The following is a 16,016-nucleotide window of genomic DNA, read 5'->3' as shown; positions in this document are numbered from 1 at the left end:
AGGCAGGCACAACTAACTATTCACTTGGGTAAAGAAGAGAGAAAAGGCATCAATGTGTGGTTTTCTAATTTCTAATGTTCACACCACTTCTATATAAAAGAGTCTAAGGGTGCCTGGGTGGCTCAGTTGTTTGAGGGTCTGACTTCAGCTCAGGTAACGATCTCATGGTTGGTGGGTTTGAGCCCTGCATGGGGATCTGTGCTGACAGCTCAGAGCCTGGAGCATGCTTCGGGTTCTGTGTCTCCATCTCTCTCTGCCCCTCCCCCCCCACCTTCAAAAAATAAAAAAACATTAAAAAATGTTTTGAAGTCAGATTCTATGCATCTAGTGACTAGAATGGATAATTAAGGGCTCTAGAAACTTGGAAAGAGGAAAGAACACTGGGTTTGGAGTTGTCTGGAAGATTTTTATGGAGGATTATGACCTGATCTGGTCTTTAAAGATGGGTAGGGCTTTTGTAATGGAGAGCAGGAGGGAAGTGTTTTGAAGGTGTTCTACAGAAGGGCTAACAAGAGCAAAGGCATAGGCTGTGCTTGAGGATGTCTTATCAAGAGGAGCATAAAGAATCTGTGGCAAATATGACTAAATCGGAAACACAGTGGAGGGCCTTGACTAATACAGTAAGAAATTAAAAGCTAACCCTGTAGCAAATTTCCTTTAGAAGATTTTTGAAGAGAGCAACAAGATCAAATTAGATGCATAGACTAAACACATATATGTGTGTGTATATATGTATATGTTTTATATATATTAGCTAAAACTAAAAATTTATCAATCATTATTTATACAAAACTTTTAACAAAACAAAACATGTTCTCTGCCTTTCTCCCTCTACATATGGAAACAGGGAAGTATATGCGTGTATGAGTATGTATGTATATTTATGTGTGTGTATACATACACGGTTTGTTTTTCCCATTACTTTTCCTGGAAACACTATTTTCTCCATGTCCTATGCCTTAACTGCTCTGCTCCTCACAGATAAACACACACACACACACACACACACACACACACACACACCCCTTTCTGAAGTACGATCCACCAGGGGAATGACCAAGAGAGCAAGCTAAACAGGGCTGGGGACTGAAAATCCTCACATGATTCTCCAGAGAAGAGCTCATTCACCCCATTCTTCCATTTCAAAGCATCAGCAGGTCCTGGAGCCCAATTCACCCTTCACATATCCAGAGAGTGAAACATGATTTGTGCCCTTTAAGATACCATGCAATGAATTACAGCAGGAGATGGAGGGAGAAATACTTAACACTTCTATAGTATTTATTGTTATTTTCCAGAAGAAAGCAAAACAAACGTTTACGAAAACAAAAATCTCTTTGAAACTTCTGTTGCTGGAAGCGTGACTGCATTTTTATCTCAGTCACGCAAACTGATTGGACATAGAGAATGGTGTCCCAGAATAGTAATTTTCTTATCTCCTCCTCCCTTTTCAGCCCCTATTTTGCCTCTGCCTTTACAAAATGCTCCTATCAGATGTCAGCCCGTTCCCGCTTCCACCACCTGGCTCCAGAAGTATGCTGCTCAAAGAGTCTCCGAGCTCTGATACAAGAGTCATTATCTCAAATCCTTGCTCTTCTAGATGATTCTGTTGCCACTTATGCCAGCTCTTTTGGCAGTTGCACCTGTGGATTGAAGTAGTTGAAGAAAAGAGAAAAAAAATTAATCTTGGAAATTCAAGAGTTTTACAGCAAAAATGACAAAAACTTACTATGTGTCTGAAAAGTTACAGAATGGATGAGAAATTGGGGCCAGAGGGCCACTCAGATTATAATAAAACAACAGTAACAACCACAATCACCATTCAGTGGGCATTTACTGATACCAGGGACAGATCTAAGGGCTTGAAGTACATGGTGAAGCATATTATAAAAACAAAAGGGCAGATGTTGGAATCCGCCTGGTTCAAATCCTGATACTGGGACTCCTAGCTGTGTGGTGCTAAACATCCGTTTTCTCCACTGTAAAACGACAGTAACAGTATGTGTCTAACAGACAAGGCTATTTTAAGGATGAAGGGATATAATACAAGCTAGTAGTCAAGATCAACACTTCAAAAGCAAGGCTTTCATACAATAGCCTTGTAAGGAGGGAACAGGCTCAGAGAGGAGAAACAATTTGCCTCACAGCTAGTAAGTGACAGAGCAGGATTTGAATCGAGATCTGCCTGATATCAGTACCCAAGCCTTAACCACAAAAAAATACCACCACAAAAGTATAAAACATATATTCTTTTAAAAACTGGTCTTTCTGGGGCGCCTGGATGGCTCAGTCAGTTAGGCATCCGGCTTTGGCTCAGGTCATGATCTTGCGGTTCACAGGTTCAAGCCCTGCATCGGGCTCTGTGCTGACAGCTTACTGCCTGGAGCCTGGAGCCTGCTTCAGATTCCATGTCTCCCTCTCTCTCTGCCCCTACGCCACTGGCACTCTGTCTCTGTCTCTCTCTCAAAAATAAATAACATTTAAAAAAATTTAATAAAAAATAATAAAAACTGGTCTTTCCTTCTTGAAATGCATTTCTAATTTGAAGCTCAATTAAATTTTAAAAATAAAACATCACTGGGAGAAGCCCTAAGGCAAAAAAAAAAAAAAATTACAAAAGAGTAGCAAAAGTCTGACTGCTATTTTAGCTTTGCTTCATAGGAACAACTTAAATACAAGGCAAGTTGTTAAACAGTTTCAAGTGGTGTTACATCTTAGGAGAGTGACTTACCTCGCATGCATGTACCTTCCAGAGGACACTCAGAGTTTGTACAATAATGACTAAGAATGTTCCTCCTCCTATTCCCCATGTCCACCTGCCAGCGTGATGAGCCATCTTGGCCATCTGCTATGGCCCCTCCTACAGGCAGTTCTCTGCCCATGACCTTTGGCTGGAAATTTCCCAACATCCTGCCTCCTGGGGAGACTTCTGATGGGTTGCTTCTGCCTGCCCAGCCTTCAAACGAAGGGGTTCTCCATGTGCTTTGGCCCTCTCCCTCCTGGTGTCAGACTTTCAGGATGTGACAGTTGTGACAGCACTTTGGTAGGGCTCAACCATGGAGACACCGACAGTAAACACCAGTGAGCAGAAAATGCACTGCCCAGTATTTAAAGTGACTACAAAGTTGCAACAAATAACTAGAACAGTGTGTTCTTTGTATTGTTGAATGGAAAAAATCATTTTACATAATGTTATTATTTACATAATGTATATAATGTTATGCATGGGAGGGTTCCAAATTAATAAAAATATTTTAAAAAGCAGAATGTGGCACTGGCCCAACAGAGTAAACCCAGATACATATTGATATATTTAAAATATGACCACGTTGGCAATTCACTGTGAAAAAGAATGAGTCATTGGTTAGCTGTCATTGGTCAGCTCTTTGGAAAAGAAATAACAAACGAGGCTTTTTGCTCTCTATTTACTTCTAAAATTTAACCCTTTAACTCATCTGTAATATGAAATCTTTTTTTAAAACCAAAAACTACACGGGCACCTGGGTGGCTCAGTCGGTTAAGCGTCTGACTTTGACTCAGGGCATGATCTTGCCGTCTATGGGTTCAAGCCCTGCGTCAGCTCTGTGCTGACAGCTCAGAGCCTGGAGCCCACTTCAGAATCTGTGTCTCCCTCTCTCTTTGCCACCCCCCCCCCCCATCTCACACGCGCACGTGCTGTCTCTCTCTCCCTCAAAAATAAACATTAGAAAATTAAAAAAAAAATCAACTACAAATGCAGGAATAAAAGATGGGCAAGTATCTTAGTAATCTCCAAAAGAAGCCATTTCTAAGCAGAACACAAAAGACAGAAACTGTAAAGGAAAAGATAGCTAGCCTTGCTGTTATAAATACCTAAAACTTACAAACACATGAGAATCAGCGTGTAGTACTGTTAGGGGTCCTGTTCCCCCCTTTACTTGTTGGTTAAAACTAGTTTAAGAAAAGTATGTGTGGAGAGCATTACATAAGGCACACACATACATACACTCACAGAGACTGGGCCGGGAAGAGAAGATCCATCTCAGTAGGGGTTATTTAACTTGGCATATGGATGTGAATTCCTGCTCTCAGTCAACACCTCAGTGGGTATCCAGGACAGAGAAGAGGAAAGGCTAGTTTGAGGAATTCACAGTCCCCTAGGAGACCTACACTGTACCCTTAGGAGGGCTGAACCTGAAGCAGAATGTGGGAGATTCAGTAAGAGAGGTGCAGATTAAGGATAATGGAAATAGAAAGGGTAAGTATTCACTACTGGTAACTTGTTTGGTTTCTTTTGTTGTAAGAAGTCATATTTGAGTCAAGCCTGTTGGGATAGATTTCAACAGATAGAAATAGAATTAAAGGTCATTTGAGTAGAGGGTATAGAGGCAAGGAAGGAAGTTTCTTTAGGGGAACTGAGTTAAAAGATGTGGTTTGTCGTGGAGGTCACGGAGTTGTGACCATCAAAGTGTGGCGTCCAAAAAAGTAGCATCGGCATCGCCAAGGAAGTTGACAGAAATGCAAATTCTCAGGCACCATCTAAAACCTATGGAATGGGGAATTCCAGAGGTGGGCTCAGCAATCCGTATTTAGCCTTCTAGGTGATTCTGATGCATGCTAAATTTTAACAATCACTATCACAGACTTCAGAAACGTTGTATACCATAGATTCTTTTCTACACTGGTTATTAGGAAATGGCAGCTCTTAGACTAAGTAATTCTGTAAGCATAGGCTCTTTCTAGGGGGAGTTTGAGATGTGACATAGCTTTTTCCTATAGAGAGATATCCTCTAAAGGAGCAAAAATAATAAGGCAGGAAAAAAGTTGTTGAAGATAATGCTGGGGCTTTAGACCTGAACTCGTGAGAGAAGGAAGAGAGCGTGGAACACTGGGAACCAGAAACACAAGTAGATCTAAACTCAAGAGCTTGGCTTGGGGACAAATTGAACGAAGTATTCAAGAAAACCCCAGTGATCTAAGGGGAAAGAGAGATCCAGGGAGTGTCCCAGATTATGTGACAATTGAAACAAAGGGAAAAGATAAAAATAGGAAGAAGAAAATTGTGAAAGGAGAGAATCCAGAAATCCTAAAGAGAAAGAAGATCTTGTTAATGAGGCAAAGAAGAAATGGCTAGAAATAAAGATAAAGACTCAAGAGTCTATAATGTTGCATCTTATAATCACAACTGCCAATGCGTCATTGAGACTTTTGGCTAACAAAGGCTGCTTAGGATATTTAACTGAAGTCTTTCCGAAGGAGAAATTTAGCTGTGTTTTTAGGCAATTGAGTGGAAGCAATCCAGAAATACATAGGTGAGCCCAAAGTGAAACTGAGTTAATGTTAAAACGCCTTTTTTTTTTTTTTTAAAGTTTATTTATTTTTGAGACAGAGAGAGACAGAGCATGAACGGGGGAGGGTCAGAGAGAGAGGGAGACACAGAATCGGAAGCAGGCTCCAGGCTCTGAGCCATCAGCCCAGAGCCCGACGCGGGGCTCGAACTCACGGGACCGCGAGATCGTGACCTGAGCTGAAGTCGGACGCTTAACCGACTGAGCCACCCAGGCGCCCCTAAAACGCCTTTTCTGATTGGCACTGAAGCTTGTGTAAGATATAAATGCATTTAGCCTCAGTGAATTAAATTGTTGTCGCAGATGGAATTTTATTTCAGGGAGAAGTACAAAGACCCATCTGGGATGGTAGGCAGTGAGTGGTCCACAAAATTTTCAAGATGAAAAAAAAAAAAATCATACATTTGCCAGAGAAGGATAAGCCTGTATAAGCCTAACATCTTTGTTTTGGGCTGGTATCACACTGACTAGTTATTAACTTTTAGGGAAAGGAATTAGTGATTATCTAATAAATTCACTTTGCTAGACAAGACAGAGAGCTTAAAAGCACAGCTAAAAACAAGAAGAGAAGAACCTAAAAAACTCTACTGGAGCCAACTAAGTCATGCAAATGAGTGGAACAGGCCAGGTATTAGGCGGTAGGGAATGGTGGAGACAGAAAGACTCAAGAGTCCATCATCTATCTCAAGGGAGAAGCCAATCCCAGATCCACCTGATTAGTACATGCAAATGCGAGCCCACTGTGGCCAGATCTGAGGCTTCCAGGGGTGCCAGATGTCTCGATGTTATTGCGTGGTATTTTCAATTTTGTACAACAATACTCAAGCCAAACAATATAGGCCTGGAGCCTTGGCTGACAATCTGTCAGTTCTCCATCCCTGGCCCACAGAACACATACATTCCTCTTAAGCTGAACTAAATGGGCGGCTTCTTGGAGGAGGTAGCATTTAAGCCGAGCAAGTGTACAGGTTTTCTTTTATTCTTTGCTAGCAACTTCATTTCAAAGTTCCCAGGCCAGAAGCAAGCATGGGGACAGAATAGGCATTGAAATGAAAAAAATACGATTAAAAAATACAAACTGACTACTTGATGAGATCTCCTCTGGCAAATGCAAAAAGAGGATTTCCAAGTCCACGAGAGGAAAAGAGCTAGTCTTGTTTTTCCCTTTCAAGTTTCCTAAATAATAATACTAAACAATTTGTACATATGCTTTTGGACACTCAAGATTCCAGTGAGGAACACGGGGAAAAAAATCACATTTCAAAATTATTCTTTCATCTTAACCTCCTATTTGAAAACCCAGGGGTTTGGAGGGCATCTCTACCAACGCAAGCGTGGGGAGAAAAACCTAAAAACCTTTAGTTTAAGCTCTCCAAAATGAATGCTGTGATGTCTCCTTTGGCTGGCTAAAAAGATCCCTTTCTGCTCAGATTTTGTGATACCATCACCAGGGGCGTTTTCAGTGACATTTCCACAGTCCCCAGACCAGAACGCGTCTTGCATGCCATGATGTTTTACAATAGCTGGTTGCACATACAAGCACGAACACACCATGGCCTTGAACCCTATTAGCGCTTCCATTAACTACACGGGCTGGCTGGGTTAGTAGAGCATGCGACTCTTGATCTCTGGGTCGCAAGTTCAAGCCCCACACTGGGTGGGGAGCCTACTTTAAACAAAAGACTGTTTGGGCATGCTTGGCTGGCTCAGCGGGGATAGCAAGCAACTCTTGATCTCGAGGTCATGGGCCCAAGCCCCACATTGGGTGTAGATTACCTAAATGAAACTTAATAAATAGAGTAGCTTTTGAAGAATGTCAAAGTTGACAAAATGTGATGGGTATGTACCAGTTCTTTGCACTATTTTTGAACTTCCGCAAGCCTAAAATGATTTCAAAATAACAAGAATAGCTTTTAAGATCACGCTATGATTCATCATGAAAGCAGAGATTTATCGTGCATGTAGCAAAGCACAAAATTTGATCAGCGGGGAGCAAAGGGACATTAGTGGAGTGAAGGTTTGTCAGTGGAATGATGCATTTTCACATTTTTGCAGAGCATTTTCCAGGACTATGTGGATGAAGTTGCGTGACATTCTGTATCTTAAATATATGCAAAGAGGTACCTATTGCTGGCCAAACCAGGCAGCGGAAAGCAGGCGGAATTGCCAATCCGTTGGAGCAGATAAAAGACATTTCCAAGCAGAGGCCAACGTGCAAGGGCATCATTCAAAAATCATGTCAGAGTTTACTTTGAAGCATGTTTCCTTCTCAGTGGACCGTAAAAACAAAACACAGCTTAAAACTGGTAACTTCCTAGAATCGATCAAAAGGGGAAAGTGTAGTACTTAGCAGGGTGTTGCGCTTTTATAAGTATCCTTGGGAATGTATTTTATTGCCCTCTGTTCTGGAATCTGAACTCAGAGTTGGATTGGTTTCAGCTGACCAAAAGGCAGAGTGTCCTGACTATGGAAATTACAAAACCAAGACCCTAAGATCCATGAGGCCAAGACTGCACCTGTCTTATTCACCACAGTATTCCTGACCCCTCGGATGGTGCCTGACATGTAAAAAGTACTATGTAAATATGTGTAGCATTAATGAATAAGTGAATGGGTAGAATGAAACAGACTCTAGGAAAAGCAGACTCGCTCACTACAACACTCCCTGGGAAGGCAGGGAATTGGGTCAGATGATCATCGGAACTTGTTTATCTCTTCTACTCTGAATCCACAGGCCACCTCTAATGTAGATTGTAAAAAGACTTCCCTTCACTCTTTTTAGACTGTTATTTTCTGATGGTACAGCCTCCCAGGCAGCTCCCAGATGCTTTACCAATGATTGGTTGCACAGTAACAGAGCTAGTTTCTCTCAAAACAACAGCCCAATCCACCCCCTACAGAGGTCTGGCTGCCGGGGAGAGGAGCAGGTGCAGCAAGTCTCGATGTGGTACCCAAGGGCAGGCAAAGAACTCTTGCCTGACCTCATGGGACCTCTAGTGTTCTCACCCTGGCTTCTGCCCTAGGAAGAACCAGAATCCTACCACACAGAGGAAAGTCATCTTTGATTTGGAGGAATGGAATGTTGTCAATTCTGCATTACTAGCAGATGGGAAAAAGGAACATACATATGTAGAACACATCTTGAAAAAATTGAGGCTCCCTGTGATGAAATCATGTACAGACTATTCTGGCTGAATTACACACTAGGATTTAAAACTGGGGCACCTGGGTGGCTCAGTCGGTGAAGCGACCGACTTAAGTTCACGTCATGATCTCACGGTTTGTGAGTTCGAGCCCCATGTTGGGCTCTGCACTGACAGCTCAGAGCCTGGAGCACATTTCTGATTCTGTGTCTTCCTCTCCCTCTGCCCCTCCCCCACCCACACTCTGCCTCTTTCCTTCAAAAATAAACAAACATTAAAAAAAAAAGAAAAATTTTAAAATAATACAGTTAATTATCAGCTACCCGTGACCTTGGGACACACACCTCTCAGATTCCATAAATGCTATCATAGTAATGACCAAAAAAAATTATTGCCTCAACTTAACCTGCAAGGAATAAAATACTTTCATGTATCAGCAGCAGCAATAGTGAATCATTGTAAATATTGAAACTGAAATAGTAGTTAAAACTCCATTAATTCATGGAGACACTAACTTGAAGTTTGCCATTTGTCTGGCTGTCTAAAAAGTGAAGAATATATAAATGCAATTGTACGTAGTCTCTCTTCATCTACTAAAAAAGTACCAATTGGGGCGCCTGGGTGGCTCAGTCGGTTAAGCCTCCGACTTCAGCTCAGGTCACGATCTCGCGGTCCGTGAGTTCGAGCCCCGCGTCGGGCTCTGGGCTGACGGCTCGGAGCCTGGAGCCTGCTTCCCATTCTGTGTCTCCCTCTCTCTCTGCCCCTCCCCCGTTCATGCTCTGTCTCTCTCTGTCTCAAAAATAAATAAACGTTAAAAAAAAAAAGTAAAAAAAAAAAAGTACCAACTATCTTTAAACATTGTGGAAGCCCTCAGTTATTTACAAATAAGGGGCCTGATTTAGGCTTCATTCTTACTTATTCCTGAAACAGGTTCCTCAAGATCTCTGAAGGTCCACTTTATGGCTGGGGCAAAAATAAAAGCTTCATCCTCAACTTGGAACTGGGTATCCGCGTCAATTCTACCACTTTCTACCCGTATCTCCTATACTTGGTATTTAACTTCTCTAAGCCTCAGTTTCTTTTTAATAACATGTGGAGACTAATAACACCTTATAGGGTTGCTAGCCCTATAAGATAATTCATATCATCAATCTGGCCCATAGTAAGTACCTAATAAATGTTAGCTGTTAGTATTATTATTACTAAGGTGTACAGATGTATGTATGCCCAAGAGGACAGCTAGTAATTTAGGTCCACTGGTAATGTTGATGGGCTTCTTCCAGCTGGTCACACTTATGAGAATGTCCTCGCATTAAAACAAGCAAGGAGGGGCGCCTGGGTGGCTCAGTCGGTTAAGTGTTTGACTTTGGCTCAGGTCATGATCTCATGTTTCATGAGTTCGAGCCCCACAGCGGGCTATGTGCTGGCAGCTCGGAGCCTGGAGCCTGCTTCGGATTCTGCGTCTCCCTCTCTCCCTGCCCCTCCCCTCCCCTACTCACACTCTGTCTCTCTCTCAAAAATAAACAAACATTAAAAACAAAAACAAAAACGAGCAGGGAATAGAGGTGGGATACACTGGCTGGCGCTTGTTCCCCATTTCTCTTTCCCTCTACTTACGGGTTTAAGGTAGGCGACATTGCTGTGACGAATGTCATTCAAGAGCTGATCTCTGGGAGTGATTTCCACCAACGGGGGCGGCCTATTTCTCGGCACTGGCTTCAGTGTTCTGATGACGTCTTTGAGGTTGGTTTTCTCGGGGGGTTCTCTGGCCTCTGGCATCCGAGATTTGCGCTGGATTCTCTTCAGCTTCACCACCCGGAAGGAGTCAGGGTCCGTCCTGTACTTCGGAGGCTGTGATGGCTTCTTCATCATTTCGTTCTGCCGACTGAAGGGGACTGCCTGGGGGTTGGGAGGCTGAGGAGGAGGTTGGAGGAACTCCTGCATCCTGGCATCTGGCATGGGTCCTCCCAACTTCTCCCACATTCCGGGAGGTAGCCCCAACCCGTTCTCCAGCATGGCTATCAACTTCCTCTGCTCTTTCAGTTGCTGTTGTTTTTGTTCCTCTTGTCTTTTCTGCCTTTGTTTATCCTGATTCCTGGTGAGCAGGTTGGTTACCACCATTCTGGGGCCCGGGAGCTCAAAATGGTAGCCCATCTTCAGGAGGGTGGTGTTGGCCTTCAACAGTCTGGATATTTCCATTTCGGCATGGTGGCCCAGCATGTGCCTTTGATTGTGAAACCGAAGTTCAGTGAGCGTCTCGTTGAACTGGAGACACCTCATGATGGCCACAATTCCTTTACCTGTGATGAAGTTGGACTCGATGTTGAGAGTGGTGATGCTCCTATTTTCCCGCAACATGTTAGCCAAGGCAAACGCGGTGTTCTCATCGGCGCCCACGTTTGCTAAACTGAAGGTTTTGACATGTTTGTTTTTCTTCATTGCGTTGACAAAGTCCAGTAACATTTCCTTGGGGATGTTTTCAATGTTGTTCAAATTGAGCTCCTTCATACCGGGATCATTCTGTCTAACTCTCCTCAAGCTCCCATCTAGGTCCGTCTGGTTTCCTGAAGGCCTTGCACTCACCTTTAAAAAACTGGTGTCTAGAGCTAACTTCTTAGGATCTAATTTTGATACTTTCTTCTCGCTCTTTTCTTGGACCTCTGGCCTGTCTTTCTGTTCTTCGAATGCTTTCTTAGCTACTTGTGGGGAGCTGCTCTCACCGTTTCTGATTTGCTCCTTTCCCTCACCTTCCTCTCCTCTTTGCGGCTTTTTATCTTCCCTGCCCTCTTCATCCTCATCAACCTCATCCTCATCGTCATCATCCTCATCATCCTCATCATCTTCATCATCTTCATCTCCTTCATCTTCTTCACCATCTTCCTCATCTGGTTCTTGGACATCGTCGCTGCCTTTCGATTCTCTTTTATTGGCTGTGATTTCATTGTTGAGCTTTTCTTTTAAATAGTGGGACACGTGTCTATTACCTGTGCCTCTTTCTTCATGCTGCTCTTGAGTGTCCACCTAAAAGAGAGTTTTAGGAGGGTTAGAACACAGGGCAGTGGGGAGATATGAAGCAGAGCAGTAGCTACTAGAAATAAGAAAAAGGTTTATTATGAAGTGGGGAAAAAAACCCAAAGGAACTGTATGTATAGCATTCCGTTTGTATGTGTATACATATATAAACACATATACAACATATCAAGTTTATAAAATATTGGGAAAAAAAAGTCTCTTGTAATGTTTACCAAATTAGTAGTTATCTCTTAGAAAGAGAGCTAACTGGGAAGGGAAGAGCACCTGGCTGGTTCATCAAGGCGGGGGTGGGGGGTGGGGTGGGTACAGGACTCCTGACTTCAGAGTTGTGAGTTCGAGCCCCACATTGGATGTAGAGATTACTTAAACAATAAAATATTTTTTTAATGTTTTTATTTTATTTTTGAAAAAGAAAGAGCACTAGCAGGGGAGGGGCAGAGAGAGAGTGAGACACAGAATCTGAAGCAGCCTCCAGGCTCTGAGCTGTCTGCACAGAGCCTGATGTGGGGCTCGAACCCATGACCCGTGAGATCATGACCTGAGCTAATGTCGGACACCTAACCAGCTGAGCCACCCAGGTGCCCCAAACAATAAAATCTTAAAAAAAAAAAAAAAAAAGAAAAGAAAAAAGAAGAAGAAAAAGATAACTGGGGAAGGGACACATGGGTGTCTCAGTTGGTTAAGCGTCCAACTTTGGCTCAGGTCATGATCTCGTGGTTTGTGAGTTCAAGCCCTGCGTCAAGCTCTGTGCTGACAGCTCAGAGCCTGGAGCCTGCTCCGGACTCTGTCTCCCTTTCTCTCTGCCCCTCCCCAACTCACACTCTGTCTCTGTCTCTCTCAAAAATAAATAAACATTTAAAAAAAATTTAAAAAAGATAACTGGGGAAGGGAAGCATTTGGGGGATTTTTACTTTTTACATTCTATAATTCTCAAGTGTTTGAGTGGTTTCCTTTTTAAAACAAAGTATGCATACTCATTTTGTAAGCAAATATAACCTAAATAAAGATGAATTTTTATAGCCATACTACACATACAAACACACATTTTTTTCGGTTGTGTTTATCTCATCCCATATATTAAACTGAAACCTAATTTTGTTTTCAGATTCTGTATTGTTTTTTAAAATGGTATTCAATTCTGGAAGTGACCCAAAAATGATTTGCTGTGAAAACCTCACAGGCTTATCTGTCAATACATTGAACTCTTGGTTTTATATATAGCTGAATAGGCATTTTTGTACTCATAGTCCCGGGTTACAGAATAATTTACTTATTGCCTTCAACAAAATTTGCATCCTTAAATTCTTGCTAACCTAACATAATGTGTACATCACATACTTATCCTGAAAATGTAACATATTGTGGGGAAAATGAGAGCACCTTGGTATTTTGAAATATATCAAAGACCTAGACTTGGGTTTTTTGTTTTTTGTTTTTTTTCTTTTTTGGTCTCCTCAGCTCTGTAACTGCCCTGGCTACTCCAAGGACAGGCTTGCTAGTCAGTTTCTTTTGAAACAATGTATCTAGAGGCAGAGCCAGCTACAAAAGAGGGCTGGATTATTTAGATATTTAGCAACAATTGCTTAATGTAGAAAAGAAAATGGCAGCCTTTAATCAATAATGTTTATTAGATTCTTGCCCAACAATCAAGGTGCTTTCCTATACCACATGTGTAATTCGTGGGTGTCATTTTGAAAGCTCGTGAAGTATTTTCAAGCAGTAGCTTTCTTATTGCTTCTAACATATTGTAGGTTGGAAGTCACAGTTGACAACAGTTATCCTAAAACCACCTAAAGCCTTCACTACTGCATTTCTCATCTGTTCCAGGAGGGGGAGCCAATCATCAAGCTGTTTAAATTATACCAAGGGAACAAAGTGTTCAGAGTACTCAATTATTTTTCTTTTTCTGAAATTCACATTCACATAGAATTGCCTTCTAGTCCAGTAGTAAAATATCTGGAGATTATACCTGAAACTGGAATCTGATCAAGCAAGCAATTTATTTTCTTAAGTTTAGTACATGTTTAAACTCTCCTAACCATGAAGATAGTTTATAACTTTCCTTAATGACAGCCTGCATAAGAGCAATGAAACAAGATATCTATATAAGCAGGCATAACAAAAAAGAGACTTTACCTGTGGGGATCTCTGTCTTCTTCTTTCTATGTCATTTGTAAGTGGAATATTTAAAAAAGTATGCTAATATACAATCGTCTCATAGATTCAACCATAAATTCTAGTTTTCATATAAAGAACGTATTTAAGAAAGAACCATCCTTAAAACAACTCTTTCATAGCTATCAGTCTCTAAACTTGTTACTGATAGCCAATAAGCTGTGTTAATATTGAATTTTTAGTTATTTAACTTGGTTAACTGTAAGTTGTGTGGTGGGTCTTCAGAGGGGTTTAAGACCTTGGCCATTGTACGTGAAATACTGCATATGGATGCATATGCAGAAGAAGGGGTACAGAGTTTTCACCAGCTTCTTAAAACAGCTTGTGACCCAAAAAAAAAAAAAAGAGTCAAGGACAAATGCTTCTGGGTTATGAGTTAATTCATTAAGTATCATGTCTGCAGAATACAGGCTTTCCTACACGGTGAACCCCATAGTAATTTTTTTTTAAAAAAAGAGACATTGACAAGCAATTACCACTTTTTCTTCCCAATTCTACCATGTAAGTGTTTCAGGAAGTTTCAATCTGGCATATGATTAAACATTATGGATTTAACCCAGAAGAGGCAACACAACAAGAGAAAAACATGGAGTCTTGAGAAATGACAGTTGCAACATGGACACCTGTCGCTCAGGCCCAGGCAGCCGTTTCTCTGTTGTACACAAATCCCTGGTTACCTGGGATGGCACAAAGGTGACAGGGACACGTTCGTCTTCCAGCATGCGTCTCGATGCCTTTTGCCAATACATATAATCCATAAGAGATTTATGGTCAAAGTTTCCCGTGGGTGGCTTGTCGGTCTGATCCTTCTGAATCATTCCCACAGGAAGCCTGGGGTCAGGGGCCATGACTTCCATTTCCGACTGCAGTTTCTTTAGCTCTTCAGGGGACAAGTTGGCCAAGATTTCATCTTCATCAATCTCCTCATCAAACAGTTCCTCTTGATCTGAATTCCTGCTGTGTTCTGACATGACTGTTTTTCTCGATATTTCTCTGTGTTACTAGAGAAGGAGAAATAACCAAAGACTCTCAAAATCATCGACTCTCAAGGAGTTCCCCCAGTGAACAAGCAATCCAGGTTAACGCTGCTTTGAGAGATTTCCCCCCTGAGAATCCCAGCAGCGTGTGCTGAGCAGCTAGGGGTGACTGGAGCTAAGCTTATGCCGTATCTATATTAAGCAGGGCTTGACTGGATAGGGTCAGTTTATGGAACTACTCTGCCGCTCTCATTTTGGCAACTTGAGTCAGCTGTGCAAATCCATCTGACATTTCAGTGCAGCTGCTTAGGTTTGCCAGTGAGTAACCGGTCTAGACAACCTCTACAGGAATCAAATTAGCGCTCTTCCCGTGTGCTCTTACACGGTCATAGCCAAACGCACGCCACCCCATAAACACATACCCCAACCCCACAGGGGGACACCGCTTCTTTGTATTTAGAGGATGAAAGCAACTTACAGTATTTTGGAAGGAAGATCCAACGAGCGACTTGAGTTCTGTTGAAGTGAAAAGTTCACTTGAAGGTAGAACGGGAGCTCTCAGGGTTTCCCTCTTCGCTACAGTGTGACTCTGGATGCAACCCTGCACACAGCAGAGAAGAGGTCTGGCTGTGTTCCTTGTTCACTGCGTAAGCTGAACCTTCGCAAGCTGTCCTTGTTTGCATCTAGATCCTGTGATCAAACAGATGGGGGCAACCAGCACTTGAATTTCCACCTCTAAGTGAGGAGTTTAATATTTTGCATGATTTGTTTTTCTTACTAAGTATCCATCAAGCCGGGATAAATTAAAGTGGATCACAAATGAAAGACAAAGCAAAACAAACAAAAAACAAAAACAACACCCAAACCATTCCAGTACTGGAAGAAACAATGAAACGATTTTTTGTTTTTAAATCTCAGAGGGCAATATGGCAATAGTTACCCAAATGACAAATACACATTTTTTTGACTCGGCAATTCCACTCTTGGGAGTTGTATCCTACACATAAACTGTAGATGTGGGTGAAGCGACAGGTGCACAGCCTTACTTAATATAGCAAAGTACAGAACTTTTGTATACTGTTATTTGTATGATAAAGGGTAAAAAAAATTTATCACCATAACAGATCCTTGGAAAGATACACAAGAAACCATTACCCTCCATACTTTTGGAGAGAGGAGCTCCTTGTCTGGGAGACAGGGCTAGGAAAGACTTTGCTACTGTATACCCTTCTATAATCGCCAACTTTGGGACTTTATGAATGGAATCCTTAGTCAAGCATTTAATGCTTATTTGTTGCTTATTTGTGCATTTATTGTACACAAGTTAAGATGACACAGGGAAGTATAAAGAAAATAAAATT

At 41.9% G+C, this 16,016-nt stretch overlaps 1 protein-coding gene across 1 annotated transcript; it reads right to left on the bottom strand.

Annotated features, from left to right (window-relative positions):
- Positions 1-1,260: 1,260 nt before the first annotated feature.
- On the bottom strand, positions 1,261-15,284 carry LMOD3 (leiomodin 3). The gene is made up of 4 exons (XM_058726219.1): positions 15,134-15,284; positions 14,356-14,679; positions 10,088-11,491; positions 1,261-1,643 (listed from the first exon to the last, which is right to left on the bottom strand). Exons 2-4 carry the CDS (start codon positions 14,647-14,649, stop codon positions 1,617-1,619), a joined length of 1,725 nt encoding a protein of 574 aa, XP_058582202.1. The 5' UTR covers positions 14,650-14,679; positions 15,134-15,284; the 3' UTR covers positions 1,261-1,616.
- Between the last annotated feature and the right edge of the window lie 732 nt (positions 15,285-16,016).

The sequence above is a fragment of the Neofelis nebulosa genome, chromosome 4, assembly GCF_028018385.1.
Source record: "Neofelis nebulosa isolate mNeoNeb1 chromosome 4, mNeoNeb1.pri, whole genome shotgun sequence".
In the NCBI taxonomy this organism is placed as follows: domain Eukaryota; kingdom Metazoa; phylum Chordata; class Mammalia; order Carnivora; family Felidae; genus Neofelis; species Neofelis nebulosa.
The sequence above is the reverse complement of the archived record's forward strand: the minus strand, read 5'-3'. Positions and strand labels throughout refer to the sequence as shown.